The sequence below is a fragment of the Microcaecilia unicolor genome, chromosome 4, assembly GCF_901765095.1.
Source record: "Microcaecilia unicolor chromosome 4, aMicUni1.1, whole genome shotgun sequence".
Classification (NCBI taxonomy): domain Eukaryota; kingdom Metazoa; phylum Chordata; class Amphibia; order Gymnophiona; family Siphonopidae; genus Microcaecilia; species Microcaecilia unicolor.
Window position 1 is genome coordinate 308,450,754 of NC_044034.1, and position 15,682 is coordinate 308,466,435.

General features: G+C 42.2%; 1 protein-coding gene across 2 annotated transcripts in view; it reads left to right on the forward strand.

Annotated features, from left to right (window-relative positions):
• The window catches only part of LOC115469316 (zinc metalloproteinase-disintegrin-like NaMP), a 126,444-nt gene that overhangs the window by 26,150 nt on the left and 84,612 nt on the right, over nucleotides 1-15,682 (forward strand). For both annotated transcript variants that reach the window (XM_030201822.1, XM_030201823.1), the window contains exons 4-7: nucleotides 5,235-5,313; nucleotides 9,154-9,230; nucleotides 14,088-14,271; nucleotides 14,527-14,589. In XM_030201822.1, coding sequence (XP_030057682.1) covers nucleotides 5,235-5,313; nucleotides 9,154-9,230; nucleotides 14,088-14,271; nucleotides 14,527-14,589 — 403 coding nt within the window. The remainder of the gene's footprint in view (nucleotides 1-5,234; nucleotides 5,314-9,153; nucleotides 9,231-14,087; nucleotides 14,272-14,526; nucleotides 14,590-15,682) is intronic.

Below are 15,682 nucleotides of genomic sequence, written 5' to 3' on the forward strand. Positions count from 1 at the left end.
ATTCAGCATATATTGCTATCTATTGGATGCAAGATCAAGTAGCAATAAACCCTTGTTTATAAACTATAAGCATATAAACTATAAGCCCTGAGCCCTGAACCAGTCAAAATAATTGTACATGTCAAAACGTGTACAATTATTTTGTTTTGCTTATATGTGTGTAGCCCCAGGGCCCCCTTTTTGTAACCCTGTAACTGATTATGTCCTGCAGGGAGGTAGGTCTTGGTACACCTTCAGGGATGAGTAGTTTGGGTTGTGGGATTTAGTTCTCCTATACCTGGAATCAGGGTTTTGGGACCTGTACTGGCTATTTGGTATCACAATATATAGCAGCGTCCTGAGTTCTTGTCAACGAACCCCTTTCACTCTAAATTATAACAGACACCAAGTTGAATTCAACAACAAACAACTATACTATAATGTGCTCATGAACTGTATTGTGAACAATAACATAAAAGGACTTAGCAAGAATATAATCAGTCAGATAATTAAAGACAATGATATAGAGCATTAACCCTTAACCCTTTCATATACGCTGATGATGTCACATTGTACATCCCTTACAAAAATGATCTAACAGAAATCACCAAAGAAATCAAATTCAGCTTAAACATCATGTACTCATAGGCAAATGCATTTCAACTAAAACTTAACACAGAAAAAACCCACTGCCTTATCCTCTCATCCCAATATAATACAACCAAACCCACCAACATAACTACCCCAGACTACACTCTCCCTATCTCAGACAACCTGAAAATTCTCGGAGTAACAATCGACCGAAACCTCACACTAGAGAGCCAAGCGAAAGCTACAACAAAGAAAATGTTTCATTCAATGTGGAAGCTCAAACGGGTGAAACCTTTCTTCCCAAGGGAAATATTTTGCAACCTGGTGCAATCCATGGTACTAAGCCATCTAGACTACTGTAACGGAATATATGCGGGATGTAAAGAACAAATCATTAAAAAACTACAAACTGCACAAAACACAGCAGCCAGGCTTATATTCGGAACAACTAGATTCGAAAGCGCCAAACCACTATTAGAAAAACTACACTGGCTCCCAATCAAAGAATGTATCGCGCTCAAAATCTGCACCCTGGTTCATAAAATCATCTACAGCAATGCCCCGGGATACATGACAGACCTTATAGACCTACCAAACAGAAACAGTGGAGGAGTGGCCTAGTGGTTAGGGTGGTGGACTTTGGTCCTGGGGAACTGAGGAACTGAGTTTGATTCCAACTTCAGGCACAGGCAGCTCCTTGTGACTCTGGGCAAGTCACTTAACCCTCCATTGCCCCATGTAAGCCGCATTGAGCCTGCCATGAGTGGGAAAGCGCGGGGTACAAGTGTAACAAAAATAAAAATAAACTCAACAAGACCAACATGAAAATACCTAAATCTCCACCACCCAAGCTGCAAAGGACTCAAATACAAATCAACCTATGCATCCAGCTTCTCTTATGTAAGTACACAACTATGGAACGCACTACCAATTGCCGTGAAAACAACATATGACCAAGTAAACTTCCGGAAACTCCTAAAGACTTACCTATTCGAAAAGGCATACCCCAATGATCCTACCTAAATGCCTTAATCCCGCAACACAAGATATAAGTTTGTAGTGGACATAACCTAACCATTCTTCCTTATAACCTCCAATGTGCCTCTCACATTTGATCATTACCCTGTCATTAACCTAACTTTGTATTTGTTCATACCGGTATTGGCGATCGCCTCTACTGTACAATGTAAGCCACATTGAGCCTGCAAATAGGTGGGAAAATGTGGGATACAAATGTAACAAATAAAATAAATAAATAAGATCAGCTTCCTATATAGATACACCAGTCTTGTAATACTAGAAGCCAAAAAGAATAAAAGAAAAGGCATAAAAATGAATACAACCTTTTCAGGGTGTGCATATAGTTTAGTTGGAGCCCAAAGCAATATAGTGGAGAAGTTATATTTGTGCTAGGCAGTTCCTGAAGAATGTTTAATATTACTTATTTTTAATTTTTAATAAAACTTAGGCTTCCATGCCTGATGCCATGATTGCTGCAATTGTTCAGGTCTTACCATGCCTGGGTAAGTGGAACTGATTTCCAGCCATCATGCTGGCTTGCTCAGGGTATAATGTGAGGTCTGCAGTTTTTCTTTATATAGATATAGATAATAGGTTCTCAAACCTGATTGGCTGGGGTTTGAGGTGAGAGGTTTCTTTCAAATTTGTGGCCAATGAACTTTCCTGTCAAAATTCAGATTTGTGCCCAATGGACTTTCCTGCCTCAATTTCCCTCTGAGATCTTCTTCCTTCCTGACGAAACTACCCACCTCAAATCCTAGCCAATCGGGTTTGAGAATCCATTATAAATAAAGACAAACTGCATACCTCACAGCATACCCAGAAAGCTGCAGCACGATGGCTGAAACATTGGTTCCACTTACTCAGACACTTAACCGTTGTGACCCAAAGAAACTTGACATCTGATAAACATATGTACAGTACTGTTTATTATACGTACAGTATATAGTCTCCATTAACTGACGTTATACAGTCTCCGTTAACTGACATTAGGCTTACTTGAAGTAACCAGTCATAGTCCTCTGTACACTCGTGTCTGTGAGTTCCATAGACTACGTCTGCCAGACAGTAAAAACTGTCATAGCACTGACATCCAGTGGCCTCCAGATAGGCCCGCACGGTGTTGAGACTCTCCAGCGCTCTTGCAAAAGTGACAGGAGGTTGTTGAATTTCGTCAGCATGTGCCTCGCTGCTCATTTCATCATCTGTTTCATCATCAGTCGTTGCCTGCATGTAGGTGCATATCTGGACATCAGTGCTGTCGTCAGCTGTTTGTAGATCGTAATCAATAACTACATAGTGATGAAACTCCTCTTCAGTAACACAGGCTAGGATGTCAATAGCCTGTTCATCTGACGCGTTTGCAACAGCTGCATCTGTTTCGTCCCTCTCCACATCCCTAACAAAGCTTGCCCGCTTGTAGCAGTTCACAATGGTTGCCTGTGCAACACGATTCCAGACTTCTTTCTGTATATGTAGGGAATCCAACAGTGATAGATTATGAGCCAGTTCAACAGCACGTTTATCCTTGCCAGTCTGGTCATCCATAATGCTCATCAGACGACATAGCACAAGAGCACGATAATGTTGTTTGAAATTGGCTATTGTGCCCTGATCCATAGGTTGGATCAGAGAGGTAGTGTTTGTTGACAGGAAGACCAACTTGACGTTAGACAGCCTGACATCATCACTGTGTGCAGCACAATTATCACAAAGCAACAAAATCTAACGCTTTTGTGTCCGCATTCTAGTGTCTAACTTCTTTAGCCACTGCTTCCAAATTTCCCCAGTCATCCATGAATTTGAATTAGCCTCATATGACATAGAAAGTAGCTTAACATTCTTGAAGCAACAGGGCTGTTTGCTCTTTCCAATGACGAGTGGTTCCAACTTCTCACTCCCATCCATATTGCAGCAGGATCGTCGGTCGGTCCTTCGACGTTTTACCTCCTGTAGTTTTGGCTTGTTCGAATGCAAGTGTTCCATCAGGAATTGCTTGCCAGTAGAGACCGTTTTTGGCAGCATTGAAAATGTCACGAAGTGCAAACTCGTTCAAGATGGTAGGAAGAACTGAAACAACCCAATTTTCAGCACCAAAGTCATCAGCGTCTTGTTTTTCACCATGCTGTTTCTTTCCAACCATCCAACAGTGGCTTTGAATTCAGTTAGTCCAAGACTTTCAGCTAGCTGATTAGCTTTCTCCATAAGCAGTGGACCACTGACAGGAAACTGTCTGCTCCTGACTTGAGAAAACCACAGAAGAAGAGCATCTTCTACCTCCTCAGCTTTTCCCGCACGTTTTCGTTTCCGTTGTGGATTTATATTGTTTTGTCAGTCTTCCAGAAGCTGGTCTTTCTGCTTCAAGATATTTGACTGGGATTGACACCATATTCTTTAGCAATAGATGCTTGACCTTGTTTGTTTCCTAATTTTTTAAGAACTTCTATTCCTTCAGCCAGTGTTAAAGTCTTACAGTTGCGCGACGACGACGACAACCCCAGTGTACACTCTAACAACATTCTTTTGCTTATTCTGCCTGTGGCAGTTAAAGGGGCGGTAAATTTGAAATCTCATTGGTTGTCACATGCCAATCGGCTTTCATATTCCGTGCGCGCACCCATGCAGAGTCTTTCCTGCAGAGGAGCGGTCTTCAACCATGCATATAAGCGAATCTTGCACTTAGTGGTGCGCTAAACCGAAGTTTGTCCCCATAGAAATTGATGGCGCCAAGAATGGGACCGAAGTACGGCATGCAGTTAAACAGAGCATGCGCTTATCTGATGTGCATTTAAATGGAGTGCACTGTATCTGCCTACAGATACAAAATCAAGAACATACTACTACTACTACTTATCATTTCTATAGCGCTACTAGACATACGCAGCACTGTACACTTGAACATGAAGAGACAGTCCCTGCATTGTTGTCATACCTATAAACCCTGTACAAACTTAATAACGTGCAACAGTGGGCCATTGTGCATGAGTCATGCTACCCTTTACATCCAGCTTTTAGGGGCACACTATTTTAATTGCATTACATTAGTTTACAGATTAATACTCATACTACCAAGATATAAAAAGCTCTTCTAAAATTGAGGCTTTGCACACTCCAGAGCAGGAACTTTAATATTCCCTTATCTCTTATTTGTCCTGTTTGTCTGTCCTAATTAGATTGTAAGCTCTGTCGAGCAGGGACTGTCTCTTCATGTTCAAGTGTACAGCGCTGCGTATGTCAAGTAGCGCTATAGAAATGATAAGTAGTAGTAGTAGTAGTATTTCAGTACTTCTCAACCCAGCCTTCGCGGCACACCCAGCCAGTCAGGTTTTCAGGGTATCCACAATAAATATGCATGAGATAGATTTGCATACCAGCAAGGAAACATTGCATGCAAATCTATCTCATGCATATTCATTGTGCATATCCTGTAAATCTGAAGGATGGGTGTGCCCCGAGGACTGGGTTGAGAGCCACTGTTATACACAATATCATATTTAATCATGTAACCTATCAATCATGTATTTGCAAGTATGATGATAGCTTTTATAATGCTACTTTTGCTTCTGTCACTTAATATACTCATTGGCCCACTATAAAAATAAATTCTACAGCTCCTAATAAAAAAGGTATTGTTTTCCTTCCAGGGACCTAATATCCAAAACCTACACTGAAACATACTATTTAAAGAATGGAGAAAGAGTGACAAAAGCGCCTTCATTCTCGGTAAGGCATTATGGATTCTATTGACTTTACTCCAATGTTGTTATACAGGGAGGCTGTCTCTGTGACCCATAAGTACATGTTTTGTTACTGAATAGATGAAGGTTTGTCTCTGCTTAAACATTGCTCAACAGCAAGAGAAGCTAATAGTATCTATCTATATTTTGCTTCTCAAATAGCAGAAAGAGATGCCAGCTTAGCATGTCAGTTTTGTACTCAGTGCACTGAGTCGGTGTTTCTCAATTTAGTTCCTGAATTTTCTGATTGGGAAATTTAATAAACACCACAATTGTTCTCAGCCCTCTTCTCATTTCCCAGCTTTCTTCCTCTCCATTGTTCTGTCCATATCTGCCTCCAGGCCAACCCGAGTAGGTTTCTAATTTGAGGGCAGGCACATCCTGTATTCATGGATAAAGTGAGAGTGGAAAGGGTAGAAGGGGGTCTTTTTAAAATTTCCTTATATTCACTAGTTTGTTGCTTTCCTTTGCATTCGTAGACTATTCCTCACTCAAACCATGTGCCATCTCTGCATATCAGTAGCTTCAGTAAAACATGGTGAGACCACCTTGTAGGGATGTGCATTCATTTGAAACAACATAGGAAATGTAAAAAAAAACCATATCCTATATCATTTTACTCCATTGGCAAATGAAAACGAGCAGAAAAAAAGCACAATGTTGTACTTCTTCTTGTGCCATCAATAGTGTGGACTCTTCTAAAGACCACACACTCTTTCAATAGTGCTCATGTGCAAACCATTGTGCATGAATGAATAGTGAATGCATGCGTGCACGATCGGGAAAAAGTGTGCACAATCTCGCAAAAGAGTGTGCTGTTTACAAACAGTGCAAATCTCTTAAAAGAGTGTGATTATTTATAAACAGTGCACAAGCTCTCAAAAGTACACATGTTCTTAACATTATTCCTATGTTGACATAAGGAAAAAAACTCAAAACAAACATTTCAAGAAATGGCAACAAAGCAAAAGCTTTCTGGCTGCACAGCCCTACCAACTTAATTCCTGGGTATGAAATTTGTGCCAGGCAACTGAGCTAATTATTAGGTATGAGGTAGATGTTCAGTGGGCAGTGATAACCTTTTTCTTTTTTTGCCACTGCTGGTGTTATCCCCAGATATTCAATGTTGGGCGATATCCAGGTACTGGCATTGAATATTTGGGTTTATGCAACTGGCTTGCCCTTATCTGGTTAAGTGCCATATTCAGCAGTTAACCAGTTAAGGTGAAGCACATCAAGATAGGACTGTGTTTTATGCGGTCTGATTTTGTCTGGTTAACTTAAGAGGTCTTTTACTGAGCTGCAGTAGCATTTTTAACTCATAGTACAAATCAGCTGGTGTCTCGGCATTTACCGCCAGCTGATTTGTACCGCGAGCTAGAAACGCTACCACAGCTTAGTAAAAGACCCTCTTAGGCAGTTAAATCATTAATATTGGCACTTAACCACTATAAGTGCCAACTCCGCCCCCACTGCCCATAAAATAGCTGGTTATCAGTTTGATAAATGCTGCTCAATATCAGCCCCGTACAAGCGATTTAACCAGTGAGGAGCTTCTCCTGGCTCATTAAATCACATTGAATACTGATTCCTAAATATTATCACAACATGGCTAGATTTAGATTCTGTTAAAGTAATATAATCCCCCTGCTATGTCCTCTCTATGAAGGTAGGTGTAGGAGCCACCTTCCAAAATGAGACGTGACAAGTATCCTTGTTTCACCAAGTGCACCAAGTTTGTGAATCCCCTGAAGAATGCACAAGACCTGGAGAAACAAGGATCCTTGTCGGGTATTTTGTTAGATTCCACAGCATGGACTAAGTTTTATAAAAGTGCATATGTGGAGATGCCATAAGGTGAAAAGTTCTGGAGTTCCTGGGACAGTATGTGGAAGAGCTGCAGATAAGTGAAAAATATTTTTAGTGCATGTTGAGTTGAAGACATGTCCTACTGTGTAACCCACATGATTATTTGATGCTCTTGAACTTAATTGATGGAGTATTTTGCCGATAAAAGTAGTGGCCACAGGAAAAAGTTGTAGGTATATCCCCTGTGTGCCTGTTACTTAAGTTTGAGTCTTTTTCTCCATCATTAAATTATAAAATAGAAGAAGTGGGTTTCAGGAGAAGTGCCTTGTGACTATACTTCTGGCAATTTAAAGTGAGGTGACTGTGCTGTTATTATATTTGCCAGTCCAGTATTTTATTATGCGCGAAACCAACCCATTTAGAGAAATTGCCTACAAAGCATTAAAAAACTGAGGCCCAAGGGCTGGGCCCTGCACTCAGACAAATTAAGAGCTTAACTCCTCACAGCTCACATCACCACACCACATCACCAGCAACATCACACATGCTCATTAGGGTCTCTAACTTATAAAGGGGAGGCAGTATCATTGTTGCTATATCAGGAAGGGGGAATACTATAACTAGATGGTATGCTCCTTCTCTGCTCTGCAATTTGGTATGGTTCTGGGGGCAGGGACATACAGGACTAGTGAGGGTCCTGCAAGGATCTATACATGTGCATCATGTAATACACTGCATATGTTTACTACACTTAACACATATAATTACAGTGAAACTTGTTAGAGGTGGGCGGGCAACTGTAATTCAAATCTTCACACGTGGAGGGGCATTTTTGAATGGGGATGCCCATCTCTAAGGGCATCCATCTCTGAGGATGTCCCTGCAAAGGGGCGGGGCATCCCGTATTATCGAAACAAGATGGACGTCCATCTTTCGTTTCGATAATACAGTCAGGGACGCCCAAATCTCAACATTTAGGTCAATCTAAGAGATGGTTGACCTAAATGTTGAGATGGTCGACCTTAGAGATGGTCGTCCCCGATTTTTGGCCATAATGCAAACCGAGGACGCCCATCTCAAAAACGACAAAATCCAAGCTCTTTGGTCATAGAAGGAGCCAGCATTCGTAGTGCACTGGTCCCCCCCCCTCACATGCCCTAGGAGGCACTGCAGTGGACTTCATAAATTGCTCCCATGGTGAATAATTCCCTTACCTTGGGTGCTGAGCCCCCCAAACCCCAATACCCATAACTGTACAACACTACCATAGCCCTTAAAGGGTAAAGGGGGGCACCTAGATGTGGCTACAGTGGGTTTTGGAGGGCTCACATTTACCACCACAAGTGCAACAGGTAGGGGGGGATGGGCTTGGGTCCGCCTGCCTGAAGTGCACTGCAGTACCCACTAAAAACTGCTCCAGGGATCTGCATACTGCTGTGATGGAGCTGGGTATGACATTTGAGGCTGGCATAGAGGCTGGCACGACATATTTTTGAAGATGTTTTTTTTGGGTGGGAGGGGGTTGGTGACCACTGGGGGGGGGGGGGGGGTAAGGGAAGGTGATCCCCGATTCCCTCCGGTGGTCATGTGGTCAGTTCGGGCACCTTTTCAAGGCTTGGTTGTGAAAAAAATTGGACCAAGTAAAGTCAGCCAAATGCTCATCAGGGACACCCTTCTTTTTTCCATTATCGACCGAGGACGCCCATCTTTTAACCACGCCCCCGTCCCGCCTTCGGTACACTGCCGACACGCCCCCGTGAACTTTGGTCATCCCTGCGATGGAAAGCAGTTGAAGACGCCCAAAATTGGCTTTCGATTATGCTGATTTGGGCGACCTTGAGAGAAGGACACCCATCCCCTGATTTGTGTCGGAAGATGGGCGTCATTCCCTTTCGAACATAAGCTAGGCAGTGCAGATACTTACATATAATTTATACTTCTAATGACAAATCTGTCTAGAAAAAGAAATAAGGTTTGTCCAAGCTACCTCTAACCATTGTATTCCACCCCCAATTAGGAGAACTGCTACTACCAAGGATACCTAAAAAATGAAACTGGATCTTCAGCAAGCATCAGTATATGCAATGGTATAAGGTATGTGTTTTTTAACAGATTGTAGACTGCTTCAGGAAAGGACATTCCTTAATGTTTGCTGAGATTATAGAGGGTTTGGTGGCAAAACAGTTGGAGCAGAAGCGGAGCCAGGTTGACGGAATGGGGGGAGCGAGAGCGGTGCGAGAGCAGATTTCCACCGGCACTGGCGCACATTTTCAATGCAACACATTGAGAAAAAATAGGCGCCGGCACCGGCAGAACTCCATTTGGGGAGCGGCCGCTCCCCTGGCACCCCCCCCCCCCCCCTATCTACGCCACTGAGTTGGAGGATTATTTAGATCGACACAATGTGCTTTTGCAAACACAATCTGGTTTTAGACAGGGTTTTAGTACTGAGACTACTACTACTACTACTTAACATTTATAAAGCGCTACCAGGGTTACGCAGCGCTGTACAATTTAACACAGAGGACAGTCCCTGCTCGAAGGAGCTTACAATCTAAAGGACAAAAAAAGTGCAGTCAATCAAATTGTGGCAGTCTAGATTTCCTGAATAGATGAATAATGGTTAGGTGCCAAAAGCGGCATTGAAGAGGTGGGCTTTGAGCAAGGATTTGAAGATGGGCAGGGAGGGGGCTTGGCGTATGGGCTCAGGGAGTTTATTTCAAGCATAGGGTGAGGCGAGGCAGAAAGGACGGAGCCTGGAGTTGGCGGTGGTGGAGAAGGATCCTGTGAGCGGAGGTTACGGGTAGGAGCGTAAGGGGAGACGTTGAATTCATGGTTAGCACAAGCTAGAATTTTTAGGTCTCAAGGTTATCAAGTCATTTTATTACAATTTGACTTGTCATCTGCTTTTGATTTGGTGGATCATGTAACATTGTTGGATGTTTTGGGAAATGTAGGCATTGTGAGAGATGTAATACAGTGGTTTAGAGGTTTTTTAGTAAACAGGGTCTATAGGGTTTCTAAGGAGCAAGTAGTCTGCAGCCAGACCTCAATTTTTGTGTGGGCCTGGGGGGTGGAATGGGTGGGCACAAGCCACACATTTTCTCTCTGCCTGCTACTCCTCCCGTAAAATGAATACCTTGGCCAGACCTCTCTGGAGACCTCTCTGAAGTCCTCTCTGGAGTACCCCCCAAGCAGTCTCATCCCCAACACCAGCACTGCAACCCCCCAACTGCACATGCTCAGTTCAACTAGCATCCCCCTCCCGTGCGTGCATGCATGGAGGTGCCAATTAAACTGAGCATGTGTGGGATGGGAGGAATGCCAGCATCAGTTGCTGGAACACACTGCTGACTGCCCCGGGAATGAAACTGCTCAGGAGGACTCCAGAGAGGATTGTTCAGCTTGTGAGGCCTAGGGATCCCCTTCAGCTACACTAACAATGTGCGCCACTGCTGGGTGGGACCCTGCCTACTCGGGCAGACCCGCGACTATGCCATTTGTAAAACAAATACAAAGATACTCTACGGAGCTGGGTATTTTTAGGAGCCCTGTTTTCCCTCCAAGGGATGGCTCCTCCTACACTGTTAGTCAGGAAGGAAGATACAGCCCCCTGTTCTGGAAGCTGATGGGATTAGGAAAAGGTCAAAGCTGTTTCTCATTCTGGTACAGGGCAAAAGAATCTGGTGCTGCTGCAAAGGCAGAACTTTAGCCATTTCTACATATACCTATAGGGTTAATATTCAAAGTGATTTAAACAACAAGAAACCATTTAAATCACTTGCCTGGGGGCAGCAGATAGTGCCTTTGAATATTCCTGGTTATTGTCTATTTTGTGGGTTGTCTGGGGGGAAATCAGCACTTCTGTGTTTAAGTGTCAACAATCAGCACTTAACTACTGTATGTAGGGTAACCGCATAAATAGGACCACATGAAACACTGTCTTATCTTTATGTGTTTCACCTTATATAGTTAAGGGCTGAATACTGAACTTAATCGCATAGGGAATAGGCTTAGGAAGAATCTAAGAAAGTATTATTTCACGGAAAGGGTGGTGGAAGCGTGGAATGGCCTCCCAGTGGAGGCTGTGGAGTTGAGGACTGTGTCACAGTTTAAGAAAGCATGGGATAAGCACGTGGGATCCGTTAGGAAAAGGAAAAGTTAGGGGTTACAGAGGATGGGCAGACTGAATGAGCCATTTGGCCTTTATCTGACATCAAGAGTCTATGTTTCTTTATACCCAGATATTCAATACCAGTGCCTGGCCACTGGGATAAAGACAGTGGTGGCCAAAAACCACTGATCACTGCTATCTACCCCATAAATGTACTCTAATATCCTTCTGGATCTAGCATACCATCTCTGCAGTTATGAGTCACATTCTGAGTGTGCTGAGGGCAGACTGCATGAATCTAGCACTATAGACTTGCAGTGCATTAAAAGGATAATGGTTACAAGTAGGGCCACATTGCGCTTAAAATTTCTAATCACGATTAATCACAGGATAGAAACATCTTGATTGCGGTAAATTGCACGATTAAAGTTTGTTTATTTATGTATTTATTTCCCACTGCAGCTCCTTGTGACTCTAGGCAAATCACTTAAATCTCTATTACCCCAGGTACAAAATAAGTACCTGTATATAATATGTAAACCGCTTTGATTGTAACCGCAGAAAGGCGGTATATCAAATCCCATCCCCTTCCCTTCCTTAAAGAACTTCCCTTCCACCCCCCACCCCCAGATCCAACATATCTCCCTTTCCCTTCCATCCCTCCCTTTCCTCTTCCCCCAGGTCCATTATCTCTTTCATTCTCCCTCCCTCCTATTGTTCAGCACCTCTCCCTCCCCTCCACCCTCATGAGTAGGAAAACAAACAGGAGCAACACAAAGTACTTTTCGTGGCTGCTGGAGCTTACTGTTTTGGCAATAGCTTCCATTGGTGACCCTTCCAGTTCTGCTTTCAAGTCTACCACTCGCTTAATTTTTACCACTCAGAGTTTGGCATATTTGCCCCCTCTCAATTCCCCTCTCCCCCCAGTCTTCCTTCAAGGTTGTCTTCTGTTGGTCCCTTGCAGTGGCTACCTGCAGACAGGTCCGAAGCTTTCCCTCTGACCCATCCCACCCATGAAAAAACAGGAAGTGATATCAGAGGAGGCAGAACAGGCCAGAGGGAAAGCTTTGGAGCAGACTGCAGGCACCAAATGTGCACCACTGCCACTGCTGTGGACCAACAGAAGACCATTTTTAAGGAAGGCTGATGTGCGGGGGGGGGGGGTGATGTTGAATCCTGGTTGGAGGGAAATATGCTGGGTCATGCTGAGGACTGGGGTCAGGAGTGGAAGAGAGCAGAAGAGATATTTGGAGGAGATAGGAGATGCCGCAGTGTGATTAAATTCTTTAATCAGAATCAGGGTTTTTTTTTTAACATTGCTATTAATAATTATAACCGCATAGTTAACTGCAATTAACTTTCAGCATTAGTTACAAGCAATGGCATAATTACTATTACCGATTCCAGTTTTGTTTTCTTTTAATATTGCATCATTGTTGCCAGTGCTTAATATGACTACTTTTAGTTTAGTTTAGTTTTATTAATTTATATTCCATGTAAAACTGTATGGATCACAAAAATACATACATAATCATAAAAGCCAAAAAAACACATTAAAACAAAACAAAATACAGCACGTTATCTTGTCTCCATTGTACAATGATTACTTTCTTTCAACCAACTAAAAGTAAATTCACTGGTCCAAATCATAAATGCATCCACAATTCAACAATTTCTTGAATTGATTTGTATTCCTCATTGTCCTGATGTGTTCTGGCAACAAATTCCCCACCCTTGGACCCGCTATCAAAAATGATTTTTGCCACGTTTCTTCATTAGTTTAATTTTATTCTGCCTAAAACTTTATCTAAGCATTTACAGTTTAGGTAGTACCGAAAGAAAATCATTATTCCTAGCATCAGAATATCTAAACTTTGCTCTTTTTCCTGCCTTCATTTGTTGTATAATTCCGGTGGGTGACACATAAAGGTTCACAGCACTGTTGCCTAGTAGAAGCTGGTCCTCATTGAGTCAGAAGAACAATTTTCATAAAAAACCTTCTATTGTTAGCAAGTTATATCGCATAATCTAGTTCTATAATGTACAGTGATACCTTGGTTTTCGTCAATAATCTGTCCGAAAACAATCGGCGAAATCCGAAACCGAGGCAATTATTTCCATATGAATCAATGTAAATCCAATTAATTCATTCTAGACACACCAAAATACATACAAAAACACATTTTATAGAGAATAAATATAGTTTTTAATACTAAAAACAATAAGAAATTAATATAAAATGAATATAAAAGACTAATGTAAAGAATAAATGAATATTTAACATGGCATTTACCTTTCTGAAGACTCTTCTTGGTGTATGGAAGACGGCGAGGAGGGGAGAGAGAGGTGCAGATATTATTGTTTGGAAGGGGGATGCCCCTCTATAATGGCACTATCTGGGGTCACTTCCCTTCTTGGTCTTTTGGCACTAGGACCAGCTTCAGAGTCAGTGGACCCATGTCGCACAAGAAAGCTGTCCAAAGAGGTCTGTTTCTGCCGCCTCTTTAAGATTTGCCTAAAACGGGGCAAGACATTATCATTAAACAAGTTGCAGACACGGCCTGTAACAGCTTTGTCTGGGTGATTTTTCTCCACAAACCCCTGTACCTTGCTCCACATGGAGAAGATGTCCTTAATCTCTGAAGAAGGCCCTTTGTTTTCGCAAAATTAGCAGCGAGGTCACATGGGCACACCGACGAAATCCAAGGCAACCGACGAAATCCGAGACAAATTTTTCGCAGGAAAAATAGACGAAAACCGAAACCGACGATAACCGAAGTCAACGAAAACCGAGGTATTACTGTACTGTTTTACACGTTCTTATTATTTTCTTTCAGAGGCATCTTTAAGACAGCGGCTCAGAGATATCTGATTGAACCCTTGAAACTGACAGACGGTGAGGAACATGCAGTTTATGAATATGAGACCATAGATAATGCCCCCAAAACATGTGGTGTCATCAACACAACTTGGGAAGAAGATCCTAATGCTAAAACCTCAAGATCCAGAAGTGGCCAAGAAGTGGGTATAAATTAAATCAACAATGTTTATGCATGCAAAAATCTGTGATAGCAAACACAGCAATTAAAGCAAAGGGAAGTTTAAGGCACAGAAACCATGAAAGTGGGACAGCACAATTAGCTTCTATTAAAAAGCATGCATAGTAGATCAGCAGCACACTGCCTTCTGCACAATAATTCACAAAAACAAGACTTATTCATGCACAAGAATTACACTAAAGTTTCTAACGGGACCTGTTCTCATACTTTCTTTTAGAGTCAGGAGTTCCTGCAAGCAAAGAAATATGTTGAACTCTACTTTGTAGCTGATAACAGCATGGTGAGTATGGGACCATGTACTCAAAGCTATATTGCAACTCAGCCTTTAGGCAAAGGAAAAGGCAATGCCAACGGAAACCTAAAATATTAATTAGATTAGTCAAGCAGGATTGTGTTTGAGCAGGCATTAGATGAAGTTAAGTTTTCATATAGCTAGGGGAGGGAGACACAGGCTCAGGGAAATACTTTGGGCTGCTTCATCACTTGTTGTGAGGCCATTAGCGGTCACAATATAATATAGTCAGAGTTCAATTCAGGATCTATTATGATGTCACTTCCTCTTTGGTAATTACTTGCTCCTTTCTCAGGACAAAGCCATTGAGAGATACACAGTTTGTTGTTTTGTTTGTTTGTTTTACTAAACCTATAGCTTTATTTTCAGTCCACTTCTTAGAATATTGAGGAACATTTTCAATAGTTTGTCTAAGTTGGAATTTGGACATTTTGCATTAAAATATACCCAGTTTCAAAAAAGGAAAAACAGATATCTTTTTTTTTTTTTTTTTCCCGAAAATACTGTTTCGAACAAGGTTTTTGTGCTTTGTGCGTTTATCTTTTTAGGCCATTTGAAAAACCCAAACAAGTTAAAAATGTACAAAATCAAGTCATTGGGATGTAGGAAGGGCCAGCATGTTTAGCAGACTGGGCCTCCAGACATCCCAGGAGAGCAATGGGGCACCCTAACTTCATATAAATGCTCCCAGGTACAAATCTCACCATTGCTCCCTTAACCCACTACCCCCAACTGTACACCACAACAATAGCCCTTAGGGGTGAAGGGGCAGCAATATATGGGTAAAGTGGGTTTCTGGTGAGTGGTATGGACTTAGTTCCACCTGTCTACAGTGCACTGTCAAAGAGGTTTGTGAGTACTATTTTTATTTGCATTTGGGGGGGGTTGAAGGGGGGTCAGTGACCACTGGTGTACTAAGGTCATCCCTGAATCCCTCCAGTGGTCATCTGGTCATTTAGGGTACCTTTTGTATCTTATTTGTAAAAACAGGTCTAGACCAAAACATTGAACTTTTCACCCTAGACATTTTGGTTTTGTTCCATTATGGCTGTAAAAAGTCCAGATGTTATGCACACCCTAA